The sequence below is a fragment of the Anarrhichthys ocellatus genome, unplaced genomic scaffold (genome assembly GCF_004355925.1).
Source record: "Anarrhichthys ocellatus isolate YVR2014 unplaced genomic scaffold, GSC_Weel_1.0 scaffold47, whole genome shotgun sequence".
NCBI lineage: Eukaryota > Metazoa > Chordata > Actinopteri > Perciformes > Anarhichadidae > Anarrhichthys > Anarrhichthys ocellatus.
The window spans coordinates 1,499,255-1,525,247 of record NW_022280077.1 but is presented as its reverse complement, the minus strand read 5'-3'; the positions used below and the strand labels follow the sequence as shown (position 1 = coordinate 1,525,247).

Genomic DNA, 25,993 nt, shown 5'->3' with positions numbered 1-25,993 from the left:
TGTCCAAGTCTGTTGTCCCTCTGCTTGTAGCTGTTTGCATGCACTTTTTTTGTGCTTAAATCAAGGTGTATAATCAGTACTGGCCCTTCCAAAGAACCATTGTTATGGATATACTGTAGACTGTATCCATGGTCTGGGACAAGGGTGGGCGGGAGGTGGCAATGTGGGGGAGGTGGCCAAGGACCCAGATAACAGAGGGAGGAAGGCCGACTTTAGGTTTGTTTATCTGCCTGGACAAAGCTTGAGTCCCGGACAGTCTTTGAGGAGTCTTCGGTTGTTTCATTTTCATTATGGCTGCTGTTCAAACAGAGGTTTCCCTGTGCCCACAACCTTGGCAGAGGCCCTTGTACATCTATGGGGGGTTGGCATGCAACTCACTGATGGCTGGTAAGTTTTTTTCTTTGTCTTTTTTTAGCTCTTTCAGCTCATTTTGGTTGTGTTGTGGGAGAAAAATAAGAGTAACAACTGGATTACTTTTGTTACTTTATGAGAAAATGTACAAACCTTCTACTCGGTGTGGTTTAGCTTTGCATGTATTTGCATTACGCAAGTTTCCTTATAGTGTTTTGGTTCTTGATTTGAACTTTGCATGTAAATATTGTTCACTGGGCTCTGCAGTAGCCATTGAAATCCTATGTGTGTGTGTTCAGTACGTTTGGGGGTTGGGGTGACCCTGAGAAACCGGATAAACATGTATTTAAATGAGGTCATCTTAACACTACAATGAGCAGAGATCAGGATCACTTGGCCATGAGTGCATCTGTGTGTGTTTTCTGAATGTGGAGACATTCCTGATCTTATTCTCTGTGTCTCAAGACTTCTGGTCAGACAGAACTCCTCTCCATGACGCCGCCTACCAAGGGAGGCTGCTACAGCTGAGAAGCCTCATCGTTCAGGTAAAGTTGGGTTTTCTCCTGATGTGTGCACACAATGCACCGCACATTCATGTTTGTATCTGACAGTGTTATCCTCTCTGATCACCCCTGCAGGGCTTCCATGTAGACACGCTCACCATGGACAGAGTCTCTCCTCTCCACGAAGCTTGCCTCGGTGGCCATTATGCTTGTGCCAAGTTCCTGCTAGACAATGGTGCAAATGTAAGAACATTGTATTTTTAGTTTGAAGACAGGCTTGTTTTTAGAGGGTTTATGTTTATTTTAGGAATGACAAAATGGACATATTTGGGTATCATACACAGTTGAGGTAGGGAGAGAAACTGGGCAAATTTGGGGGAATCATAAAATAGACATTTCCAGCTTTAGCTACTTTAGACAAAAAAGTTATGAATACAGTAAAACTTTATTGTGCCAACTTTAAATTCATCAGGAACAATTTGATTATGGAAGCAGAAGAAATTTACACAATTGTTCTTCCTTTTGTCTGACTAATTTGTCTCAGACATGTAAAACCACACTCAAACGTATTGAGATACATAAAGAAATACTTAATTGTACTAAATTTGTGAAGAAAACATTGTTACAAAATGTTATTAAAGGTGAACTCCAATGATTTTTGACAACAACTATTTACAGGTTTGAATGAGTACTACTGCATATGTGTCATGTACGGCATTTTGTGGCCTCAAAGGGAGCTGCCAAAATCTGAGAAATTTACTTCAGTGATGTCACTTGATTCATTATGAAGCCTCCTGTCCAGCGTCGCCATCTTGGAATACGACCGTCGCCTAGTGTTTTTTTCGCAACCGATAAACGGAAATTACCATATTTGGAATGCGGAAGAGTGACGCCCTGTAGTAGTGGCAGCAACCTGCCAATCACAGTAAGCCTGCCCTAAAGCATACTCCTCTTTATGGTCTATTTTACTTTAAATGGACCATAATTTACTAAATGAACATCATGCTGTATTAAAGAAGACTTGAAACTAGCGATTGAGACCATAAACTCATGTTTACAATGTTTCCTGAGGTAATAAATCAAGAGAGAAGTAGAGTCATTTTCTCATAGACTTCTATACAATTGTACTTCTTTTTGCAACCAGAGGAGTCGCCCCTGATGGTTAGTAGAGAGAACGCAGGTCTTAAGACACTTCCGCATCGGCTTCACTCAGCAGAACTGGAGTTTGCCGCCTGACAGCACAACTAAACCAAAATCTCAGAAAGAAGTGTCAGAGGTTGGGTTGCATTGTGGGTAAAACAGGCGGCAAGTTTTGACATATTTTCATTTTATATCTCCCCGTAGGTGGAGACAGTATCGACAGATGGCGCCACACCTCTGTTCAACTCTTGCAGCAGCGGCAGTGCTGCTTGTGTCAGGCTCATGTTGCAGCACCGTGCCTCCATCCACACCCCCTACCAGCTGCCATCACCCATCCATGAGGCTGCTAAGAAAGGTGCGTGTGTGTGCAAACATGTCTTAGTGTATAGACATGATTTAAACAGTGCCCAGATTCTGATGTTGATTCTCCCTCAGGTCACAGAGAGTGTCTGGAGGTGCTGCTGTCGTATGGAGCTCACATCGACATGGAGTTGCCTGTGGTTGGGACGCCGCTGTATTCTGCCTGTATGGCCCGAGCTGCAGATTGTGTCGAGGTGCTGCTACACTCAGGTAATGTAATCTGCAAATTGCCAAAGAGTCAGGAACAATCATAGTTCATAGAGAGATGTTAGTTCCCCTAACAGTAAAACGTATAGAGTGAAAAAAACATCTAATCCCCTCAAGACACCTTGTTTAGTTTTCACTGCAGATTTCTAACAGTAATACAAATAAGAATTATATTTACAGAGCAACTTTTACACAAGTTTAATAAAATAATCCTAGAGGGTTAAAAATACATCGAAGGAACAAGGTAGCACAATACAAGGAAACAAACATTAGAGAGTCTCTCATTGTCTTCTCTGTATCTATTAGTGCTACGTTTTATGGGACCAAGCCTCGGGTGTTTAACCATGTGTGTGTGTGTGTGCACTTGTAGCAGCAGATGTTCGAATCGGGTGTGGGCAGGACAGTCCTTTACATGCTGCAGTTCGAGGAGGAGGAGCCAACGTTGTGGATCTTCTTCTGGACTTTGGGGCTGATGAGTGTTGTAGGAACGCAGAGGGAAAGACTCCTCTGGTTCTGTCATCGCCAAACAGCGCAGTGAGAGTTGCACTGCAGAAAAAAGGTATGTTGTGGACATTCATGCAAGTTACATGAACCCATTTTATTCATATTAAGGTATAAAAACACTACTTAAATCTCTGCCCAGGTCCGTGCTCTCTGTCTCAGCTCTGTCGGCTCTGTATTCGCCGAAGTCTGGGAAAGAGTCGTCTCCACAGAGCCTCTGGCCTCTTCCTCCCTCACAGCATGAAGGACTTTCTCCTCTACCAGTGAGCTATCTCTGCCCTGCTGCTGAGGCTGCTTGTGAGCCACATATACTGAGTTGTCCTTCACATTTGTGCCTTGTCCCTGACTAACAAGGCAAGTGAAAAAAGACAGTTCAGAGAACGGGACGGCAAGTTCCAAGATATTCGTATTGCAATAACTTTAATGTATCAGGTTTTGTATTTTTTATACTTTTAATGAAGTACTTTCCATTCCATTCCAGTTTATGGATTTTACATTAATCCAAAAATGTTTTTAAAAGGGAACTCTGGGAAGTCTGTTTACAGGTGTTGGACAGTGGGCTGCTACTGCATGTAGAAAAAGTTGTATACATTCTGTGGCTCCAGGAGCTGTGATGTCACTTTTCTCAGTGTCTGTTGAAGATTATAATTAATTAAAATCATTGGAGTACTTGTTTAGGGCTGATATTGTTATGCAGGATCTCACAAAATAGGTATAAAGTGTAAAAGTGTATCCACTTAGAGTAAATACTGTATTTTGTAAAAAGTATGTTAAAAAGATGATTGTAATGTCGTATTCTTATTATCTTTGGTGATCTACATGTGAGAAAGCCTGCCTCGCCCTGTTAACATGACTGCCAGTGTTTGTCCACTCACTGCAGTTGCACTGCACAGTTTCCCCCTGTTGTTGCTTAAATTAACATAACAGTAAGTATTTTACTGTTTTATCCGTAATTGGCTCCTAATTCTACAATTGCTCTGGAGGACACCGTCCGATCGTTACTTGAAGTCAGTACTCTGATTTGTTTGGGCTGTATTTGTTAGCCTTGAATGTTAATATTGTGCTTTATGAACAGTAATGTAGTCATTTACAGTCATGTACTCTAATGTGCAGTGATACATGTGCAGTAATTTGAGTACTTGCAAGGGGAGTTTCTTCTACCTTTCTGGATAGCACCCTGATAGTCATCCTGCTATAGCTGCACACATGTCTATCCACTGCACTTCCTACAATAAAATTCACTGAACTGAGGATCCTTTCTGCCCGTATTCTTTGACCCGTATACTATTCATATCTGCCAACCCAGACTTGTTACATTTTCTTCAAAGGCCACAGCCTTTATTATACATCAGTCAAAAGAGTAATCGATGGACTTTAAATAAGTGGTGTTTGATATTGTTTTTAAAGTTTACGGACTTACAAAATAGGTTTACAACAAACAAAGACCTGTTAGGAATATGCTCAGATCTGACACATTGAAGGATTAAAGAAGGCAGAGTCAAGCAAGTGCATGTGAAATGTTGAAAAGGATCTGATGAACTGAGGGGTGGACTGAGTTTTGGAAGCGATGCTGCTGAAGGGGAATTAATTTCCAGTCTTCAAATGCCACCCTGAAAGGTCACCTCTACAGAGCCCCGAAAAATCTTGTTTGATCTGATTTAACTTGACGTGTCTTTTACCTAAACGTCAAAGAAAAGCCTCGGCCTTCAGCAGATGTTCTGAAAGATGGATACATGTTGGGTTCTGTGTGTTTCTTTGTGTGTGTGTGTTGATGGACTTCCTGCTGCTCGCGTCTAAAGTCAGCGGACACACGCTGTACCTGTCACAAAGTCGTTCATCTTGTACAAAGCGACCTCTGAAGGTGTTGAAAACAGAGGACACATTAGATTAGACAATACGGATGTTGACATTTTCTTTGAAGCCATGGTTCACAATGGGTTTATACTGAGGGTGCAGGTTAAATACAAAGAGAAGGTCTAATGCAATAAAATTCATAATTCAAAGAATATAATAGCTCAAATATGAGCTCCATTCACTTCACGTGTTGCTCCATGTTTAAAGGTCAGATATGCAGCAGTGTTTCACTCTGCTGAGAGAAAAGCAGCAGAGACACAGACTTTCCACTGTGATTCAAATCAATCCAGATCATTTTTTTTATTTATTTTTAACAGCTTAAAGTTCACAATCACAAAACTCATACGAATCACGGCCAGAGGAGAAGATCAATGGAACATAAATATCAACATATTCATGGTGAAGACGATACAAAACAAGTTTACACCGCAGTTCTGTAAATTGCACATTATTAATATTATTGTCATACATGTGACTACACTGTTAAAACTACTATCACCAATATATTACTAGAGCTTAAACCATTCAACACAAAATGAATCAGCAATACTTTCAATTATCTTCCAGGTAATTTATCAAGAAACAAGACAAACGAGTTTACTGCCACGCTAGCTGCTCTGTGAGGAAGCAGTGGTTTGAGCTCACTGCTAATGTCAGCATGCTAACATGCTTACACTCCAGGTGACAATGCTAACATGCTGCTATTTAGCAGGTGTAAAAATGCTAAATATTCACAGTTTTCTGCTTTTTTCTGCTTTTATATGTTTTATATCGCTGTGAAAGGAATTTTTTGTTTTGTTTTTGACTATTGTTGCTTGGGCTTTGGGAAACTGCAACATTTTTGAGAAGACTTCAATTAATCCATTATTCAGAAAAATAATATTTGAATCAATATTGCAATTTTTAGTTGCACTTTATATTACACATTAAACAAACTTAGAAATGAACAAATGGTTTCTGACATTTATACATACAGAAGAATAGCCAACCAACACACCATTAACTATAAAATATAATTTAACAGAAACATCTCTATGTACAAAATGTGACATTTGACAATTCTAATAACTTGACATTTGACAAACATTCTTACGAGGGCAATAAGACTTCTACTATACATTCTTACGAGGTCAATAAGACTTCTACTATACAAATGTCAGAGGGACCATCTGCTTTATCTCCAGCAGTAGTCGTCTTTTTTGTTAATGATGGCACTGTGCAGATGGAAGCCTAATAAAGCTGACGTCTGGGTTTTCATGCGCATATCCTTGTTCTGTGCACTTTATGAAAACACAGATGCTTTCAGACGGTGGTTATATGTGTGCTCCTACTGCTCTGACTGTACAAGCGTCTGGGAGAAGTGCAGCACAGAAGCTGCTTGTTGAAGTGTTTGCTGAAGCTTTTGCTCATCAGGTAGAGGGCAAATGGGTTCACACAGGAGTTGGTGAAGGCCAATATGCGAGCGCACACGCTGGCGATGAAGTGGCCCAGCGAAGTATCCACCTGGTCGTAGTGGTAGGAGCGGTACAGGTAGATCACATGACTGGGCAGCCAGCAGACGGCAAACAAACCGACAAACACCAGCACAGTTTTGGCCAGACGCTTTCTGGACTTGATCTGACAGAAGAGAAGAGAGAGAAGAGATCGGCTTCTACAATTTAACAGACATTCATGGTTCCCAGAGGATGAATCCTTTTCCACTATAGCGCCAATAGCACCTTAACAATTTTGTCTTTACTGCGAGCAAAACAGCTCATTTTACAACAATGGAAATGTGAGTCTAGCTCCACATTCTATTTATGTTAATTATTTGAATTTGCTGCTTGTTCTACTAATGAAATTGATCGACAACTATTGTATTGATTGCTCTATAATTTAGTATAGACATTCCCCTACAAAAAAATCTAAATAACATTGGTCATCCTCTTTTCATCTAACTCAATCATCAGATCAACATTTCAATTTTTCTTTTTAAACTGAGCATCGTCATTGTTCTCGCATTCAGTCAGTTTTGATGTATAAGCAAAGATTTAAATCAGTTTCTGTCGAATACACAGTAAGATCAGTGAATATGTAAATACATAGTTTAGAAAGTGGTCTATAAAGAACACTTTGTAAATAAGATAAATACATTTAAAGGACCCTGTAATCAGACCTGTTTCTGGAGGTGCAGGTGTCCTTCAGCAGGGATGTCCACAGAGCTCCTGATCAGACTGCGAGCGATGAAGTAGTAGTAAACAGATATGACGAAGAGGGGGATGATGTAGAAGATGAAGAAGGAGGCGGTGGAGTGGATTTTCGGGTGCATCTCCCCAGCGTGGGGGTAGGGCGCACAGGTCACAAATGTCTCATTGGTGTGGCTGGTGGTGAAGGTGTGCAGGTCGGAGAAGACAGCTTCAGGGATCGCCAGGGTCACAGAGAGCAGCCAGATGGCCCCCGCTCGAAAAAAGAAAGTGAATGTAGCGCTGGACGTGTGGCTGTCCAGAGGTCTGACTATTGCTTTGTACCTGAACAGAGAAGAGCATCACTGCAACATGTTTTGCCACTGTGATCTCCTGTCAGGATGAACTGAATTGATCACCTTATTATAGTTTCTTCATCATGCACGTATTTAAAAGCAACTGCAGGACAAATATGTTATTGTGTTGTGGGGGACAGATAAGCTTTGAAACCTTATCTGACTGTATATGATAGCTGAGAAAAATGTAATTAAGCTTTGAATGAAAGGAAACAGGAACCACAGTAGATAATATTAGCTAGGATTAGTTGCAGAAGCTAAGAGCTGCTGAAAGCACTGAGAGTTGTTGGCAGCAATAAAAATTACAGGAAATAAAATAGAATTGTTAAGTAGGAGAGACCGAGGTTGGCTGGGATACTTTTGTATTGACTCAAAGTAACCTTCAATTACGCACGACTACTTGAAACAGCAATGAAAATAATTTGATTTCTGCACAGATTGCGGTGTCTGCTAACAATGTATCAAGTTTTAGAGTAGAACCAAAACGTGAAAGGCACAATGTTGTTAATTGTACAAGGAGTGCACTTCCCCCAAATTCTGCCTCCCTTGGTTGGGACACTGTGTTTTGGGCTTGAAAGAAATAATAATTTAAACTGGAAAAATAAATGTTTTCTACGTTTAAACACCTTGCAATCTCACCAAGAAAACTAATTATTAGATTTTTAGAAATTACTGAGAAATTAGCTGTCTTCCAAATCTTTATTTGTGTTTTATTACAGCTAAACCGGCTGACTAACTAATAGAAAAATATAAGTTGCATGTCAGCGGTGCTAATTATGGCATTATTATCCATCTAGCTGATCATAAATTGAGGGTAAATGCATTCATCTGCTATGATCATAATATGATCAGGGGGCAAAAAAAGGGTTCGAGTGGCTCCCACTTGAGTAAACATTCACTCAGTAACTTCACAGTGGGTCTTATTCAATAAGGAAACAACAGAAGTGCCATACTTCTTTTTTAATTGAATCTAAAGCAACCTCATGTTTAATCAAGAAGATGAGAAGTCACTAAGACTTTTTAAAAAGCATGCCCAGACTGCGTAAGAACCCTACCGGTCAGCGGAGAGAGCAGTGAGTGTGAACACGGAGACTCCCACCGAGGTGAGCTGGATGAACGGAATCAGTTTGCATCCAACGCGGCCGAAGAGCCACTCGTCCACCAGGTAGCGGCTGGCGTCCACCGGGGCGCAGGTCACCAGCAGCAGCACGTCCCCCAGAGCCAGACTGGACAAGAACAAGTTGGGCACCGTCCGCATGGACTTCACCGTCAGACACGTCCTCATCAACGTGACGTTTCCCACCAGACCCACGAAAATGATGACCCCGTAGACAGCAGCTATGGAGATACCAGGGAGCCAGATGTTGTAGTGGTGCTGCTCCCCGGTGGAAACATTGAGAACCAGAACTCCGCTGTCCTCTGGGCTCATAGCGAGGACGAGGTTCACGCCGATAGACTGATGTTTTCAGCTGTATCCTGGTGCGTTTGGTGACTGACTATATAAACTACATGACCTGCTGCATGCTGCGCGCGTCATTTCACGCGCCACAGGCTAAAAGCTCTGTGAAAAAAAATGTCTACAGGGGGTAGGCAGATCTGTTTCAACCTTATTGTTGAGAGGTAAACTCTCCTCATTGATGAATTTATTGGCACATATGCACAAATGTTCTGGAAAATGTCCACGGTTACACAAAGTGATACAAACAAAGTGGTCACCTTGATGTGATTTGGAGTTATTACCCCTTCACTGTTCATTCAGCTGGTCAGTGTTTTAAATGCCAGTGGAAATATTTTGAAGATAGTTTAAAGAGACATGCTGAATTTGTAAATTATGAAGTGACCCATTAGCTTGTCCTATCATATAGTTTTGACTTTGATGTCCTTTACTGTTTATGACAGTTGCATTGGAACAGGACATCTTCAGCTTTCACTTCAGTATTTACTATAGAAGTCTCTTTTTCTACATCCAGTACTCCATTACAACAATGAACTGCACTCTGCTCCACAGGACATAAAGGCTCCAGCTTCGCCCTCCTCCCTGCCAGCGCCTGCAACCCCCTTTGCTTTGCTTAGCCCCACACTACAGTCTCCAAGCACACCAACATGTACACTATTGGTTTAATGACAAAAAAATGTAACATTCTAATTTATTCCTCAGTTTCTATTGTTTGTTACAATAAAAGATTTATATTATTTGGCATTATGTGTCTGTTTGTGCTGTTATCATTATTATGACAATGATCATTTTGAAATAGCCAATCTATAAAGTGAAGTGAAACAGTATTAGACAAGAATTGCCCCTGGTTACTTAAAAAGAGGTGAAGGTTAAACCCTTATGTTTTCATTTTGAAAATGTCTAGAAAAAGACAGATGGTGCTTCCCACTGGAGACATGTTTGTTGGTGCATCAGATGGCCCCAATTGGGCTCAAAATCATTTTCTAATATAAATGCTAATTGAGTTTTCCTGTATCAAAGCATTAGGAAACACGGTTGAAAATATGCTTCTCTATAAGCACGACTTAAACCAATTTGATTTTGCAGAATTTTCTGTTGCCCAATGTGATTTCAAAGAACAAAATGGCTGCAGAGTCGGTAATCCTCAAAAGTATTTCCACCCCAACTGTGTTTAACTTCTGAGAAAAACGGCCATCAAAGTAAAATGGCTGCTTGGACTTGATACACGCTTTTATGTGAACTCACCAACAGGAACACACTCTGAAAGCTGATACGTATTCCACTGCCTGCTATTTCAAGTATTATGTAGATGGACCACGTTGAACCAAATTATGTTTTTCACAACTCTGAATGCATCTGCATCCACTTCTGTTCTCCCTTCATCTCAAGACGACCTCCTCGCCACCTCCCTCTCTTCATTATTGTCACCCTCCATGTCTTCCATTTTAAAAGAAACACATAGAAAAATCTTTGTTCAATTTCTGTTTTTTTTAAATGGTCAAAAATGAAATTAGTTCTATATTCATAAGCTGACCTTTGCTTCCACAATTCATATCTTCCCTTGGCATTCATGCTCTTTTTATCTCTTGAATAGAATAAAAACGTATTTCAATTTAAAATGTGACACAAACTCGACTCAGATAACCACTTTAATCATCTTGGAAGTGATACAAGCTGTAGTGAACACGGCTGATACCTGTTACCTGTGATACATCTGAATATTTCATGTGTTTGGTGGTTTTAAACAGAGTGATGAATCATGTTTTATTCTATGAGATTTTTGTGTGTTTTGGTTGTGTGTGTAATGTACTTAAAGTATCAAAGTAAAAGTACTTGTCCTGCAGAAAATGTCTCCTAATACATTATCATTTTGGCATTATTAGATTTTTCCAGTGGTGTTTAAAGTACCCAAAAGCCATACTTGAGTAACAGTAAAGATACCTTACTGGAAAATTACTCCAGTAAAAGTAAAAGTCACCTATTAGAATACTACTTGAGTAAAAGTCTTAAAGTATCTGATATTTATTGTACTTAAGTATCAAAAGTAATTTTCTGATATTAAATGTACTTAAGTATTGAAAGTAAAAGTACAAGTAAATGCTGTTAATAAAAAAGCAAAGGGTCAGAATTTTGAGAATTATGAAGTTTATTCTTTTAAGTGCTGCGGCACCATGAACAAGGACATGGAGCTGTGTTGAAAATAATTGTGTTGGCTGTGATCCATCCAGGAGCAACAATGTTCAACATAATATATTGTACATAAGTATACTTTTGCATCTACTATGAACTTATCATCATAATTCTCCGAAAGATATGACACTATGAAGGAGTTGTAACAGTGCGTTTATAAGTATGCTCATTCCGACTAGAGGATGTTGAGGGCAAATGCATAATATTATGTTCAGCAAAAAATATCCACTTGATGCATCAGGTCAGTGTTTTGAGAAAGGACACCTGCCTTGTAAACTCCTATGGGCCTGATTTGAACACAATAGGCAAAGGTTTTGCTCAAGCTGAATCTGCAATTGGGCGACTGCTACCATCATAACTCCATCTGATCATCCACAAAATGACTCAAATATCAAAACATGATCAATACTAAAGCAGCACCGAAAGTAACAACCCAGTCATTACTTGAAACTGAAAAATGTCCTGTTCATCTTCAAAAGACAATTCTAATACAATGTAGCTTCTTTACATTATATTAGAATGTAAAGAAGCTACAGTGTATCAGAATGTAGCTTCTTTACATTCTAATAGAATGTAAAGAAGTTACATTGTATCAGAATGTAGCTTATTTACATTCTATTAGAATGTAAAGAAGCTACATTGTATAGAATGATTCTATTGAAGTTATTCCTTTTTTAAATGTTTTTTAAATGTTTTAGTCACTAATCACTTTAAAACAGTGATTATAGCTGATTTAACTTACAGACATGAGATTGATCTTCTCATGTCACTCTCTTTATACAATGATATAAATTCATCCCCGTTTTATTGATATCTTACGAAAAGTTACTCCTCATTTTTCGTGCGTTTTTCCTGCAAAAGTCCAGCAACATGAGTCTGTTTTCGCTTGTTACATGCATACTGTCTTTTCAAAATAAACTTCCATCTTCACAGGAAACAACTAAGGTTTAGGCGATGAAACTACTTAGTTAGGTTGAGGAAAAGATCGTGGTTTGCGTTAAAATATCTACGGAAGTGGCGTTGCTTAAGTACGGAAGTCACGTCACAAATAAATCAACATTGGCTTCTCGTTTCACACACGCACAAACTGCGGCCTCCTGGAGGAAACACCAGTGTTTGTTTGACCCATCCACCTCTCCTCATCCCACCCGTCCTGTGGGGAATTCTACTCGTGTTGTCGCTCGCTAGCTATAGCATATAGCATCCTGGGCATCACTGGGAATCAAAACACCGCGGCTTTGAGAGCACTTGTTTGCAATTGCGCATTAACGTGATTAACCAATGATTTAACTTACAAGCTAGGAGCACTGATTCATCAAACCTGCTTGCTTGCAGTCTGTGTTCCACCACAGTCCCCGACGTTGGTCTCATGATTCATTTTGTTTCTAAAGATAGATTTGATTTTGTAGCGAGTAACGAAGGTTTCAGGGGAAATGTATCGGAGTAAAAGTATCAGTTTTTTTTGCAAAATGTAGTGAAGTAAAAGTAAAAGTCAACAGAAATATAAATAGTAAAGTAAAGTACAGATATCCAAAAAAACGACTTAAGTACAGTAACGAAGTATTTCTACTTCGTTACTATACACCACTGGATTTTTCGTAGTGATCAATGTACAAGCAGAATCTTACTGCTGTAACAGCTCGAGGTGCTGCTATTATGCAATTATAAAGTAGTAGAAGAGGAAAATACTGGAGTAAAGTACAACTACCTCAAATGTATCCTCAACTACAGTACTTTAGTGAATGTACTTAAATGCTTACGAGTTAAAGGGCTACAACTAAACAATTATACATAAAGATATTAAGTGTGTATTTGTTTAGCAAACATGGTATTTAATGTTCATAAAAATTAATATTAACTACCATTTTGACTTTTCCTTCAGCACCATGGACAGCAGCGAGCTGTCCTTGACTTCTGCCGCCACCTGGTGGTGAAGATGCTGAACAGAAAGCTGAGAGAATAAGAATGAGATGATAGTTTAATCATTTTCTGGAGAAATTGGTTGTTCTTGTAGGGACACAGACAGCCCGAAATACATGCGCCATGTTTAGAGGCTACTATTTATCACAGGGCTGTAGTCTGGATTTTAGAAATACTGAGGTCATGAGGTCAGTGAAACCCTCCCCACACTAACTCGGTGGCTCTAGGGATGGCAGTTTCAAGATATCTCAACTACCATGACATGGATGACAGGACATTTTGTTCAGACATTCATGGTCCCCAGTAGACGAATCCTAATGACTTTTGTGATCACCTGACTTTGGTGATCTTCTCGCACCACCATAAGATTATAAAACTAAAATATCTCATCAAATATTGGATGGATTGCCATGATATTTTAGGTCCTCTTCACTGAGGAGTTTAAAACAGGATCAGTGATGAATGTCTACAATCTGTTTGAAGGTCTGTCGGGGACTGTTTGTTTCCAGGTCCGTCTCCTGCAGCTGTCTCCTGGAGCCGGACAGGCCGGAGTCATCTCTGTTTAGTGTCTTTGTGTGAATGGAGCCCGGCTTACCGCTACTCTGTTCACTGACCTGAACAGACAACGCTCCCTAACTCAGATATCCTTCAAGAGCTGGATTGAAGAAGAAGCACACAAAGAACTGGGGTTGAAACTGTGATCAGAGGGGGAGAAGTCAAACTGTGGTGGAACTGTATGGGGCTCTTTGAATTGTTCAATATGTGTAATTTGTTATGACTTTTGCCCTGTGTGAAAATAAACAGAGTATGTTAGACTGCAGGTTTGTGAGACTGTAAAAGATATTGTCAGTTTGAGAATGTAATTTTCTTTTGCTCCTCAGTTCTACAAACTAAAGTCAGCAGAGGACTCCTTTACACAAATGTGATGAGACCTTAAAAACTAATTTCTATCATTTGGATATGATGATATCTCTCAGAGTAAAAAAAAAAAGGATTGACCATGGAAACTCAAAATGCTTTGGTCAGATTTTTGGACATCATCATGGCTCAAGATGGTAAACAGATATTTGAATATGAGCAACTCAAAATAGTTTCCAAATGCTTATTTATGAGCTGTTTGTCTGTGTGCTGCATTTGCAATCTGAGTTGTCCACGACAAATTTTAAAGGATTATTGTTATAAATGAAGTTCCCAGATGAACAAAAACATATTTTTTTTTCAATGGAACATCATCATATTTAACTGCATTCAAAGTCTCACAAAATGACAATAAATCATGTGATTTATATAAAAAGCATTACCTTTAAAACGTAAATTAGTACATCTCTGACAATAAACTTACATTACTCTATTTCATTGTGATTTATATGTTTTATTCAATTTTTTGTATAGTCTAATTGCATTTTGACATAGCAGAGAAAGAAGAAAACATAATCTTATCAATGAAATCTCACATACAGCACATCTTATCTTGGATTTTTAAAAAAAGATAAAATACAGTATATCTACCAGAATTCATGTATCTAGGAAAGAGAAAATAGAACTACAGTAATAGTTTACAATATAATACAGCTAGAGTGCAACATTGTTTTGCTGACCAAAAAATAAAAGCAGCACAAGAACATGCAGCATATGAAGCAAATGTGGTAACAAACCACCACAGAATAAACAATCTATGTAATCTATGATACAAAGTATAATATCAAAAATGAAATAAAACCCCCACCTCACTACATAATACATATCAATAGTTGATCAAAACAACTCAAATATGATACATGTTTAATAAAAAGTTCAAAGGGTATTATTATGTTTAGAAAATCTAATTTCTTAAATAATTCCTGAGATAAATTATTTGTATGTACAGATTATTAGTTATTACATATAAACTCACCAGAGTCATGTGATTATGAATATTAAATATGCCTACTGATACTATATGACCAATATCAGTAAGCGTATAAATTAACAATTGTCTGGTGAATATATTCATTTCTGCTCTTCCTCTTTTTTATTATTTTGTATCTTCTATCAAGATAAAAAATCAATTTGTTGTAAATACAGGACGACCGCTCTCATTTCTCGCCCAATTTCTATGATGAGTAGGCTACTATGACGCCCATGGTCTCAAACAACTCTTAACGACACCACTGTCTGCAGGGGGTCTCTTCTCACTGACAGGCGCTTCTCGCGAGCACACAGCGCACTCCGGAGACCGCAGCGCCTCGTGCGCCCCCCATAGACTATAACCGGGACAACACTCTGGCGTGAAAACATCTCGCCTGCCTAAAAAAATCGCAAATGAGCTGCGGCGGCAGCTGGAGCCCAAAGCAACGCCGTCCCTTCCGGCGGGCGAAGACGCGTTCCCCAAATGGCGGAGTGAGTGAGGATGCGACTCCCCAGTTCCATCTTTGTGTCGGTGTCTCTGTTCACGGCCGAGACCACGGCGGCGCTCTACCTCAGCTCAACGTACCGCTCTGCTGGAGACCAAATCTGGCAGGGGCTCACGCTCCTCTTCACGCTCGTACCGTCCGTGCTCGTGCAGCTGACTCTCACCTTCATCCACCGGGACCTGAGCAGGGACAGACCGCTCGTCCTGCTGCTGCACATCCTGCAGCTCGGACCCATAGTCAGGTCAGTGCTCGTTAATCTCCCACCGATGGTTGGCCCCATGAAGAAGCCCTGGATTCCAGTGGTGCTCCCTAATCACCATGTCACGCGATGAACGCCTATATGTGTCGCGTCCACGGGGAGGTTTGCACTTAAGCTGCTTATGGGTGGTTTGATGAATGCATTGCGCACATTCTGTTGTTTTCATTTTCTCCGGCCCTTTGTCTCCAGCTGGCTGCAGTAAATGTATGTGCTATTGAGTTCGCATATGAACAGCTGATCAATATGCTTATCGATATGTTCCATACCCACACAGCAGGCTCCTTTCACTAAGAGCTCCTGTTTTACTAGTTGATCACGTTCAGCTCGCTCTGATTTATTCATGACCGCTCTGTCTGACGGGACATTAAATCACATGAAGAAGGAGAAGAAGAAGCTGACATACATGTTACACAATGATGGAGGAACCTTTAAACACATATAACGGGCCTGCTCAGTGTAAGCCCTGACCCGGAGGGAGCATCTGCATCAGCTGTAAATGAGCCTAATCCTTCATGTAGAGAAACCTCCCTGCTGTCAGACATGCCGCTCGACAATGTTATCAAATATGCAAACAGCAGGAGAAACGACTGTGAAACCCCATTCATCTCCTAATAGAGAAATTAGAGCTCAAACGATCAGTCAATTAATCCATCAGCATGTCTATTTTGGTAATCGAATAAACATTTGATTATTTTAGCTTCTTAAATGTGAGGATTTGCTGCTTTTCTTTGTTTTCTATTAAAGTAAACTGAACCTTTGAGTTTAGGGCTGTTAGACAAAAATAGATGTAAAAGCTTCATCTTGGACTGATAAAAAAAAATAGTTTGCTGCAATGGAAACACATTATCAGTATAGATTGACAGAAAATGAATCTATCCTGCAGCAAATTTTGCCATTTGAGGTTTTATTGATTTTTAGTAGTGTTTGCACATGGCACCACAACTTAACTGTTACATAAACATAAAACACAGTGTAAAATAAAAAGTAAAAAATATATACCAAAAATATCTTAATTCAGTGTGCAGACAGCTTTTTTCCTTTCTAAAATAAACCTGTTTGTAAGCCATTGTTGAAATATAAAACAGACTGTTTTGTACAGTAGGTCCATAAAAAGGTCTCAAAAAAGAAACCCCATTTCTCATTTTAACCTTTTAATGCACTGAGTAGACTCCTGGATGCTGTCACTATCAATGCATCTTTCTAATTTAGATGTTTAGTTGCTTTTTACACAAAACATCTTAAAATCCCTTACTTCAAGATTCTCAAATGTTAATGTTTGCTGCATTGTTTTGTGGACAAAACCATCTGTTTTAATGTATCAAATTGAGCTTTAGCAAATTGTTTCTACTATTTTGGGACATTTTATAGATTCAAATTGTAGATTCTAATACAGTTAAATGAATCGATTCATCAATCAACAGAAAACAAACATTTCTTTGCTCATTGATTATTTAAGGCAGTTACTCATTACTACTTTCAGCTCTTCACATGTAAAGTGTGCTGCTATTATCTTCTTTAGATCAATATCAATTGAGTATTTTGATTGTTGCTTGGACAAAAAAGCAATTGATTAATTGAGAAAACAACAGTTGGTTGCACTTCTGGTTTGTAAGCCTTCAGCTTGAGGACATAAACGTAGCCACTGACAGAGAAGAGAAGGTTATATTTATGACGACCCAGAAACATCCATATTTTATGTTCGTCTTTGTTCGACCAGTTGAACAGACGCCTCTCCAACATGTTGACTCCCCTGCCGTGGCCCCTGTGGATGTGACCTTGCCCTGCCTCTTTCCTCTCGAGTGTGTTCGGATGATTACTGTTCAGACTTTTACATCTTTCCTCAGTGAAGAGCTTATCTAAGAATAGCACACAGCGGCTGCCGGCTCCTTATCTCTGACAACACAACCAGGGAGGGAAATGTCTGTCTCTACTCGCTGCACTTCCTCAATAAACAACACTTCTCATATCTTAACCAGTGAGCTAATTATTTTTGTATCATACCAGCAGTGACACTGCTGTCAGGGTTGAAAACACTCAGCTGATGGTTATATTTCCTTCATTCCAGCTTCTTATCTTAAAAATCTTATTAATTACTCATAAGTGTATATTGGGATTGTGTGATCATTTCTACTTTTACAACTCTAAACGTAGAGCAGGAAGTACACAGTGGGGTTTTTAGAGCTTTTTAGCTGAAAACAGCTGCCTGCTGCTGTTGAAAACAACATAGTTGTTGTGAGAGAGAACCAAGAAAACTTAAATGTTGCGGGTCGTAAACCAAACAAAGTGCTGAAAGACGGCAGATGTCCCATGAGCGACAGCTTTCACATGAAAGTAGTAATCTGATCCAATGTTCTAACACAAACATATGATTATGGAAGTGGAACAGACCACTGTTGATCCGTGATACGTACGGACCCCCCTTGCGGTTAGGCACGCACGTATACCTCTGATTAAATACACCATCGCAGTGTGAAATAAAGTTTTACTGGCAATATTCAGTAAAATATGCAATCAGGACATTGCCATTTGTGCTGTCACCGATTTCTGATAATGTTACTTTATAAACAATATGTGTAACAACAACAACAACAACAGTTACATTATGATGCGTTCAGGCTCTGTTCAGGGAGTATTGGGCGAAGGTAAATTATAATGTTATCATGATGTGTTCACATGTAATCTCGAAACTGTAGTGTTGGTGAGAAACTTGAGTAAATCCAGTTGTTTGAAGGAGAAGTTTTCACAGCAACATAAATAGACATTAGAGATGTATTATGACCTGTTTACGCTACCTCTAAGCAGCTTATAATACATCATTAAAACTACTAATGACAAGATTTGTTTTAATCCACAAAAATACAATCTTTTATTTCCTACTCATTTTAATCATTTTTATGAAAAAAAACAAACTCACTATAAATTACTATAACAAAGTCAAAGGATAACATCAGAGCGGTTGAAAAAAGAATAGTCTGGAGCCTTGTAGACCAGCTGCTATAATCAAACAACAAAGGGATCTATATCTGCCAACATGGATCATCAATGATCAGCAGTTAGTATCGGTGGCAAAAAAAATGTTTTTTTTCTTTTGTGATCCGAACCGTGAGTTTTATGATCCGTTGCACCACTAATGGATTATAGCTGCTATAAATTAAGTTTATTTTGTCAAAATCTGTCTGTTGTCTGCACTTACTTCTTTTACCTAAAGCCACACAAACACTTTACAACATGATGAACTAGGTCATTTGTTTTAAAATCTGAAAAGCTGCTGACGGACGCAACCGTCACACTTTTATTTATTTATCTGTATTTTAATCAAGTCAGGGATGTGTTTACTGTGCGTGCCACTCCAGCTGACAAACAGTCTGTCCCTCAGCACCACTGTGGCTTAAATCCTCCTGCCTTGCAGTTAGAGCGGCGCTGTGCACCAGCGCTGCCTCGACCGCTCCTCGACCCACACGCATCGACTGGCAGATGACTTACTGCGACCGACGTCTCTTTAGACATCCACAATAACAGAGAGCTCTATGCTTGTGTAACACCAAAATATATTGATGATGATTATTACATGTTAAAAAAATCACATCTGGCCTGACTGAGCGAGTGTTGAAACAAAGGGGTTTATATGGACCTTGTATTGTAGCCTTGTTAGTGTTGAAATGTATCACAGTTGAAAGGCGCTGAGAGTTGAAATGATTAGTAGATTGAGAGAAAAACTATTTGCAACAGTTTTGCTAGCCAATTATAAGTTTAAATCATTTATTTAGTAAAAATGTAATTTTGTCTCAGGTTGCAGCTCTGCAGATGTGTATTTTTGGAGTTCTGACAAAACAAACAATTTTGAAGATGTGCTCTGGGAAATTTAATAGATTCATTCATTCATGAATTCATTTTTAAAAAACAGAATAGATTTGTCAATCATTAAAATTTGCCTTATAGTTGCAGCCCTAGATAGTTTCAATTTTTCAAAAGTAAAACCAGTTCAATAGAATAAGGATAACCCTAACAAGGATAAGAAGACTCACGAGAACACATGATTGATTAAGAATAGCCAAAGAAAGGCTGGAAATAAATAAGCAATAAAAAGCACAACCCTGCCCAGTAAACCACCAATACTCCTTTCCTTAAAAAGCTGCCCTCTTTAGAATTGGTAAGGCATCCTCCACAGAAGCCATTAAAGGAAACCACATTTTCATCAGAACCAACCTGATTCTTTCAAGCTGGAGGATTCATGACAAATCATTTGGTTGAAGCTGCACTGAAGCTATTTCAGATGTTTTCTTTTCAAATGTTAATGTGGACACTCAGTGAGCTCAGTAGCTCTGGTATGCTGAAAAATGATCAGCAGGGGATCAGAATCCAATCTGAAATTGCATTCATCACACTGTGCTGAAATGTCAGGAAACATATTGAATAAGTGTGAATCTGAGCTATTGGATGTGTGTTATTGTATTATGTCCCTCTGGATGAATTAGAGTTATTTTGGTGGTCAGCTCTACCTTGTGTTTAGTGCTAAGTGTAGCTAATGTTAGCATGCCAACACGCTACACTAAGGTAACATTATACCTGTTAACATCAGCAAATTAGCATTGTGGAGGGAACATGTTAGCATTCAGCTCAAAGCACTACTGAGACTAGAGTATTGTTTCTTTCACTTTGTCTGGTTTTGTATGTTTTGATTTGCTGTGTTAATGTGAATTTGCGTCATATTATGTTTTTGTTTTTATTTCAATATCTTTTCGATTTTTAACATCTATTTATCAACTTTTCCCTCTATAAATGTGTAAATTTAAATTAGATTTAACTAGTGCCTGCTATTTTTATGCTGCTATGCTCTTCATGGTCTTCTGCTCTCGTTGATCAGGTGTCTGGAGGCGTTCTGTATCTATGGCAGTGTGGGCCGTGTGGAGGAGCCGTATGTCAGCATCACCAGGAAGAAGCAGATGCCTCGCGGGGGTCAGTCTGAGGAGGTGGAGCGGCAGGTGGGGCAGGCGGAGGGGAAGCTGTTCACACACCGAGCAGCCTTCGCCCGCACCTCTGTCATTCAGGCCTTCCTGGGATCTGCCCCCCAGCTCACCCTGCAGCTCTACATCTGCGTCCTGCAGCAGGGGGTCTCCATCGGACGAGGTGAGGAGGAGGAGGAGGAGGGGGTACATGCACTTTAAGTGTGTTCCACTCTTTGATTTATGTGGTCACGTGTCCCCTTAATCCCCCCTCGCCAGTCAACAGCTCCACCGTGATGTGGGCCGATCAGCGAAGTGCCATATTGAATATAAGAGGATGGTGTTTTCATGAGTCAAAGTGGTGTTATGTAACCTCCTCTCTGATACAGAGGAGGGGAAATAGTGATTCTCTCTGCCAGTATGGTGCAGATCTGGCTGTCCAACTCCTTGTGGGAGTCAGTATTTCTATTCCTGAGAGAGATTTATTAAAGGTTCACACAAAGTCAAACTAGGACATCTGGTCTTCGAGTTAGGACAAAATAAAAGATGTTATTAATACATAAATCTTATTTCCTCTGCTCCCGACCATCTGACACTTCTATTTCACGCTTACCGATTTAACAGCCTGACTTTGGTGAATGGGAGCTTCAGGGTCTTCTAAAGGAGTGGTTCACAAATTCCCAAATGTACATTGAAACAGTTTTTCCTCGCTGTAATCATCCATCCTCTTCATACTGGCAATTAAAAGATCCCTTCATGTCTTTTCAGTGTAAGTGATGGGGGACAAAATCCACTGTCTTGCTCTGGACAAAAAGTCCAAAGTTTATCTAAAGTCTTTTTAGTACCAAATCCCATCTTTTATTGTTGTTCCTATGCCCTTCACAGAGAAACTTAAAGAGGTGATTTTGTACTAAAAAGACGGATAGATTTCATAACCCAAGACGGAGCCCTTATATTAACTTCAGGTAATCTTTGGAATGTATTTATTTTAGATTTCGTCCCCTATCACTCACCCTGGAAGCAACAACAGGAGGAAAGATTACAGCAAGCAAAAGCTGCTTGAATATTATTTATACATCTTGTAGAGACAAGCTGAGAAAACCAGTTGAAAGTGCTGATGTAGGGCTTTCATTATGTCTGTAGACCATAACATGGACACCACACACTGTAATATAGAAATATGTATGTATTTGTGTGTATAATAAGAGAAACAATATTTTACGTGTCATTTTCCATGGATTATGGGTTCCTGACCGCTTTATACTTTGTTAGCTTGACAATATGAGAAGTCAGACGTAGCTATCTATTTATAGTTTGTGGTGAAAGAATATTTTCAGCAAAAAACTTGCATGATATTGATCGTTTTAAAGCTGCTGAACAAAGACAAAATGATCATTTTTAAATTAACCAAAATCAACCTGGACTCCAGAGAATATACTTAATGGTGTCCTCATATACAGTATCTGTCTCTCTTTTTCAATGTCAGGCACACTGATGGTGATCTCCCTCCTGTCCATTGTGTACGGAGCGCTGCGCTGCAACATCCTGGCCATTAAGATCAAATATGATGACTATGAAGTGGACGTCCGCCCCATGGCTTATCTGTGCATATTCCTATGGAGGAGCTTCGAGATCGCCACTCGCGTGGTGGTTCTGGTTCTGTTCAGCTCTGTGCTGCAGCTCTGGGTCCTGCCTGTGGTTCTGCTCAACTTCCTGGTTTTCTTCCTCTACCCGTGGATCCTGTTCTGGCAGAGCCACTCCCCGTTCCCTGAGAATATAGAGAAAACTTTGACCAGGGTGGGAACCACCATCGTGCTTTGCCTGCTCACCTTCCTCTACGCGGGCATCAACATGTTCTGCTGGTCAGCTGTGCAGGTGAAACTCAACGACCCGGACCTCATCAATAAGTCCCAGAACTGGTACCGCATGGCCGTGTACTACATGTTGCGTTTCGTGGAGAACGCCTCGCTGCTTCTGCTGTGGTACATCAATAAAACTGACTTCTACAAGTTCTTCTGTGCCCCGCTGCTGGTGCTGCAGCTGTTGGTCACCTACGCATTCGCCATCTTCTTCATGCTGGTCTTCTACCAGTTCTGTCATCCGTGTCGGAGGCTCTTCTCCTCCAGCATGACCCGGGGCTTCTGGAACTGCTCCTCTCTCCTCTGTCTCATGTGCAATTCTGCTTCCCCACCGAACAGGCCGATGGGAAAGTCGCCCAGACCCGCCGCAAGCACAGAGTCGGCCAATGACGGAGCCCACGACACAGCCAGCGACACCATGGACGACATGCCCAATGAAACGTCGTATGACATGCTCAATGATACAATCTATGAAAATGCTGTCGAAACAGGCAATAATGTAAGTGGTGGAACCAACGGTGACATTAACCACAGCGCACCCTGCAACGCTCAAAGCATCACAACTGTTTGACGTGCCATCCAGAGGAGCGGCCGATAGTCATCACACCCTCTTTAACCTTCTAAGTGCCACATGAATCACTCCGCCAGTTGAGTTCACACTTTGAATCCTCGACATATATCCAGCTCTACTCTGTTTTCCACCACTGTCCATATCTCCTACATCAAGCACATGTGTCCTTAACTGGAGAGGTACACTGAACATGCATAGTGTTCAGTTGGAAGCAGAGAGTGGTGCTCACCCGTCTCATCAGCCAAAAATCCAAACCAGCCTTTATTAGGCCTCCAAATAAAACCATGGACCGAACCATTACTTCTATAGTAGTTTTTAGTGTGTCCACCTACGTATATGCTGCATTACTGATCACAAGGCACCATGCATTTGAATTGATTGTATTTAGTATCTCTGTTTGGCATGGAGGTGTGCATGTGTGGAGCCTCAGATGAACTTCTGCAGGACGGCGGAGCTTTTTTGTACGGGGTTGTTTTGTTTTTTCTGAAACTCCCTGTAGTTTTATGGCTGCAAGCAATCAGCTTTTTTGTACTCCTTGATAACAGCTTTATCGTTAATACTCGCTGCTTCTGTGATGTATTTGTGCTTGACGACGAGATGTGAATCTCCACACAATATTTACAGAGCCTGTTTCGATCACCAAACGCATTCACTGTAAAGCACGGACGTCTCCAGGCGTAATGTTTTTGCACGTTTACAAAAAAGGATTTAAGTGGCTTTGTTTTAACTGTTGAGCAGCAACAGTCGCAGTGATGTGAAATGCTTTTAGATGTATTTGCATTTTTTCTAATTCGTGCTTGTTATGTCTGTCGGCTCTTAATCTGTGTGTCTCATTAGTTAGAATATTTACACAAAGTGCACACTAAAATGTATTATATCTAACTGAAAATGTTTGGAATTGCATCAAGTATTTCTGCTTTTTTTAACCCTTAATGTATAATTGTCTATGAGAGAGAGAATGTCAGTGTTTGTTTTTGCACCGATTCCTTTTTGCAATGCATCTGTAGAGGGACGAATGAATGCTCCGGTTTTTGTACAAATAAGATAAGCCAAAAAAAAAGAAATCTACCGAATACATTGAACATTTGCAAACAGAGCAAAATAAAAAAAGGCCTAAAATCCTACTAAAAAATAAATTTATATTTATATGTGAAAAATTGTCTTTTTTGGGGGGGGCTGAGAAGCAGTTACTGTACACATTGCCATGTGCTGACCTCTAGTGGACAAACACTCAAACTGAAAAATAGTAACATTTGTCTCATTTGAGACATTCAAGTCACATTCTGGTTTGAAGAGATCAACACTCACTCAGATGAAAAAAACAGTGGATTATTAACACATTTAATGACACTAGAGTCGTTCCAATAAACGTCTTTATTAAACAGCCTTCATGAACTCGGGTTTTACAGAAGAAATTAAGGATATCTACAGAGAAAGTGCATTTGTCATTCTGACTATTAAACTCTATCATCCTGGAAATACAAACTCTCATATCTGCGCTTACAGACTAATCAATAAAACATTTATGCAGAGACACTTCATACAAGTAGTCAGTTCGCTACTAAAACACAACAGTCAGATTTTCTTAAATAACAAACGTATCCCGACAAACTGTTTTATTTGGGAATGTACTGAAAGAGAAACAAAGACAAGACTAAGTCTCTACAGCCATGCTAGCAGCTCTCTGAGGCTAAAGGCTAACATCAGCATGCTAAAATGTTGATGTTTAGCAGGTATAAAGTTTACCATGTTCACCATCTTAGCGTGATAGTAACATTTGATAATTAGCTTTAAAAAATTAGTTTTGCAGGTATTAGAGCTTTGCTGCTAGCACGGCTTAAAACTAATCAAGATTCATATTATGCACAGATTACAACATTTGGGGGAGAAACTATTTTAGCGTTCAGTCAGATGTTACAAACAAAGCACTGCTTCAGAGCTGCATTCTGTCCTTGGTCCCTACAAAAGCAACATTTTCTCTCAAACGAACGCAGGCTGTCAACTCACAAACCACAGCTCTTATTCTAGCGTTACGTCGTTCAAGCCCCGTGGGGGAGAAATAAGTTAGTAGCACACACAGAGGGAAACATCAGAGGATCTTCATGGCTTCTTGGTCACGGTGCCATTTCAAGCGTCAGACATGATGGTGTCCAGAGGGGGAGAGAGAGAGAGAGAGAGAGAGAGCAGCTCACAGCACCACAGCAAACACACTGACCACACAGTACATGGTGCGATTCTCCCACCTGACTGTGCAGCTTCCTGAAAGACACAAACAAGCAGGACAAATTACACAGCAGCAGCAGTACTGTGACCACAATGTACTTAGATTACTTACATTTTACCTTTAAAAAGAAAAAAGACCTCAAGCATACAGTCACATTGGTATATCTGTACAGAAATGATGTTCCTTACTGGCCATAAATGCTGATGCCAATATATCTGTAATGCGCTCAAATTGGTGTTGACAATTTATCTCTAGTAAAAGATTAAAATAAGGGCTAGGTATCAAATCTCAACACTTTAGCTGAAGTGAAACTCAGGTACCACATTGGCACCGGGTATGGAACTCATTTTAAAATGATACGAGCTCTAATTATAAAGCATCTCTCACCATCAGTGGCTGTGTCCCAGTAGCAGGAGTTGGCTGTGTGGAGACCGGCACCACTCTTCTGCATGATCGCACAGTTTACTGCAAAACATCAGACAGCAGTCTTACTCAGTCAGATGTTTATGGGTCACATGTCAACATCACGTCCTGAGGTCTCATGGTATTGTATATAGTGTTCACCTATGTATTTGAACGGACGTCCTTGCTTCACCAGGTGAGTCAGAGAGTGCTCAACTATACTGGCCGTCCACTGGTTCACTTTATTCTGGTTGTAATCTGTTCCACCAATAACACCTTCGATACACTGAGACCAAGAGAGAGAGAGAGAGAGAGAGAGAGAGAGAGAGAGAGAGAGAGAGA

The 25,993-nt window shown here is 40.0% G+C and overlaps 4 protein-coding genes across 5 annotated transcripts in view; 2 read left to right on the top strand and 2 right to left on the bottom strand.

Moving 5' to 3' along the window:
- Nucleotides 1-290: 290 nt before the first annotated feature.
- asb11 (ankyrin repeat and SOCS box containing 11) lies at nucleotides 291-3,343 on the top strand. The gene is made up of 7 exons (XM_031869548.1): nucleotides 291-387; nucleotides 817-896; nucleotides 990-1,097; nucleotides 2,199-2,349; nucleotides 2,430-2,564; nucleotides 2,932-3,120; nucleotides 3,205-3,343. Exons 1-7 carry the CDS (start codon nucleotides 291-293, stop codon nucleotides 3,327-3,329), a joined length of 885 nt encoding a protein of 294 aa, XP_031725408.1. The 3' UTR covers nucleotides 3,330-3,343.
- A 2,875-nt stretch (nucleotides 3,344-6,218) lies between these two features.
- On the bottom strand, nucleotides 6,219-13,125 carry LOC116395460 (gastrin-releasing peptide receptor-like). Its single transcript, XM_031869376.1, has 5 exons — nucleotides 13,117-13,125; nucleotides 12,966-13,031; nucleotides 8,490-8,890; nucleotides 7,072-7,423; nucleotides 6,219-6,533 (listed from the first exon to the last, which is right to left on the bottom strand). Exons 1-5 carry the CDS (start codon nucleotides 13,123-13,125, stop codon nucleotides 6,219-6,221), a joined length of 1,143 nt encoding a protein of 380 aa, XP_031725236.1.
- A 2,072-nt stretch (nucleotides 13,126-15,197) lies between these two features.
- Nucleotides 15,198-24,161, top strand: xk (X-linked Kx blood group (McLeod syndrome)). The gene is made up of 3 exons (XM_031869522.1): nucleotides 15,198-15,634; nucleotides 20,517-20,779; nucleotides 22,082-24,161. The coding sequence occupies exons 1-3, from the start codon at nucleotides 15,390-15,392 to the stop codon at nucleotides 23,023-23,025; spliced, it is 1,452 nt and encodes a 483-aa protein (XP_031725382.1). The 5' UTR covers nucleotides 15,198-15,389; the 3' UTR covers nucleotides 23,026-24,161.
- A 755-nt stretch (nucleotides 24,162-24,916) lies between these two features.
- LOC116395574 (dynein light chain Tctex-type 3) overlaps nucleotides 24,917-25,993 on the bottom strand; it is a 2,143-nt gene continuing 1,066 nt past the window's right edge. For both annotated transcript variants that reach the window (XM_031869564.1, XM_031869565.1), the window contains exons 3-5: nucleotides 25,814-25,937; nucleotides 25,637-25,714; nucleotides 24,917-25,284 (exon numbers count right to left, since the gene is read on the bottom strand). In XM_031869564.1, coding sequence (XP_031725424.1) covers nucleotides 25,214-25,284; nucleotides 25,637-25,714; nucleotides 25,814-25,937 — 273 coding nt within the window. In that variant the 3' untranslated portion in view covers nucleotides 24,917-25,213. The remainder of the gene's footprint in view (nucleotides 25,285-25,636; nucleotides 25,715-25,813; nucleotides 25,938-25,993) is intronic.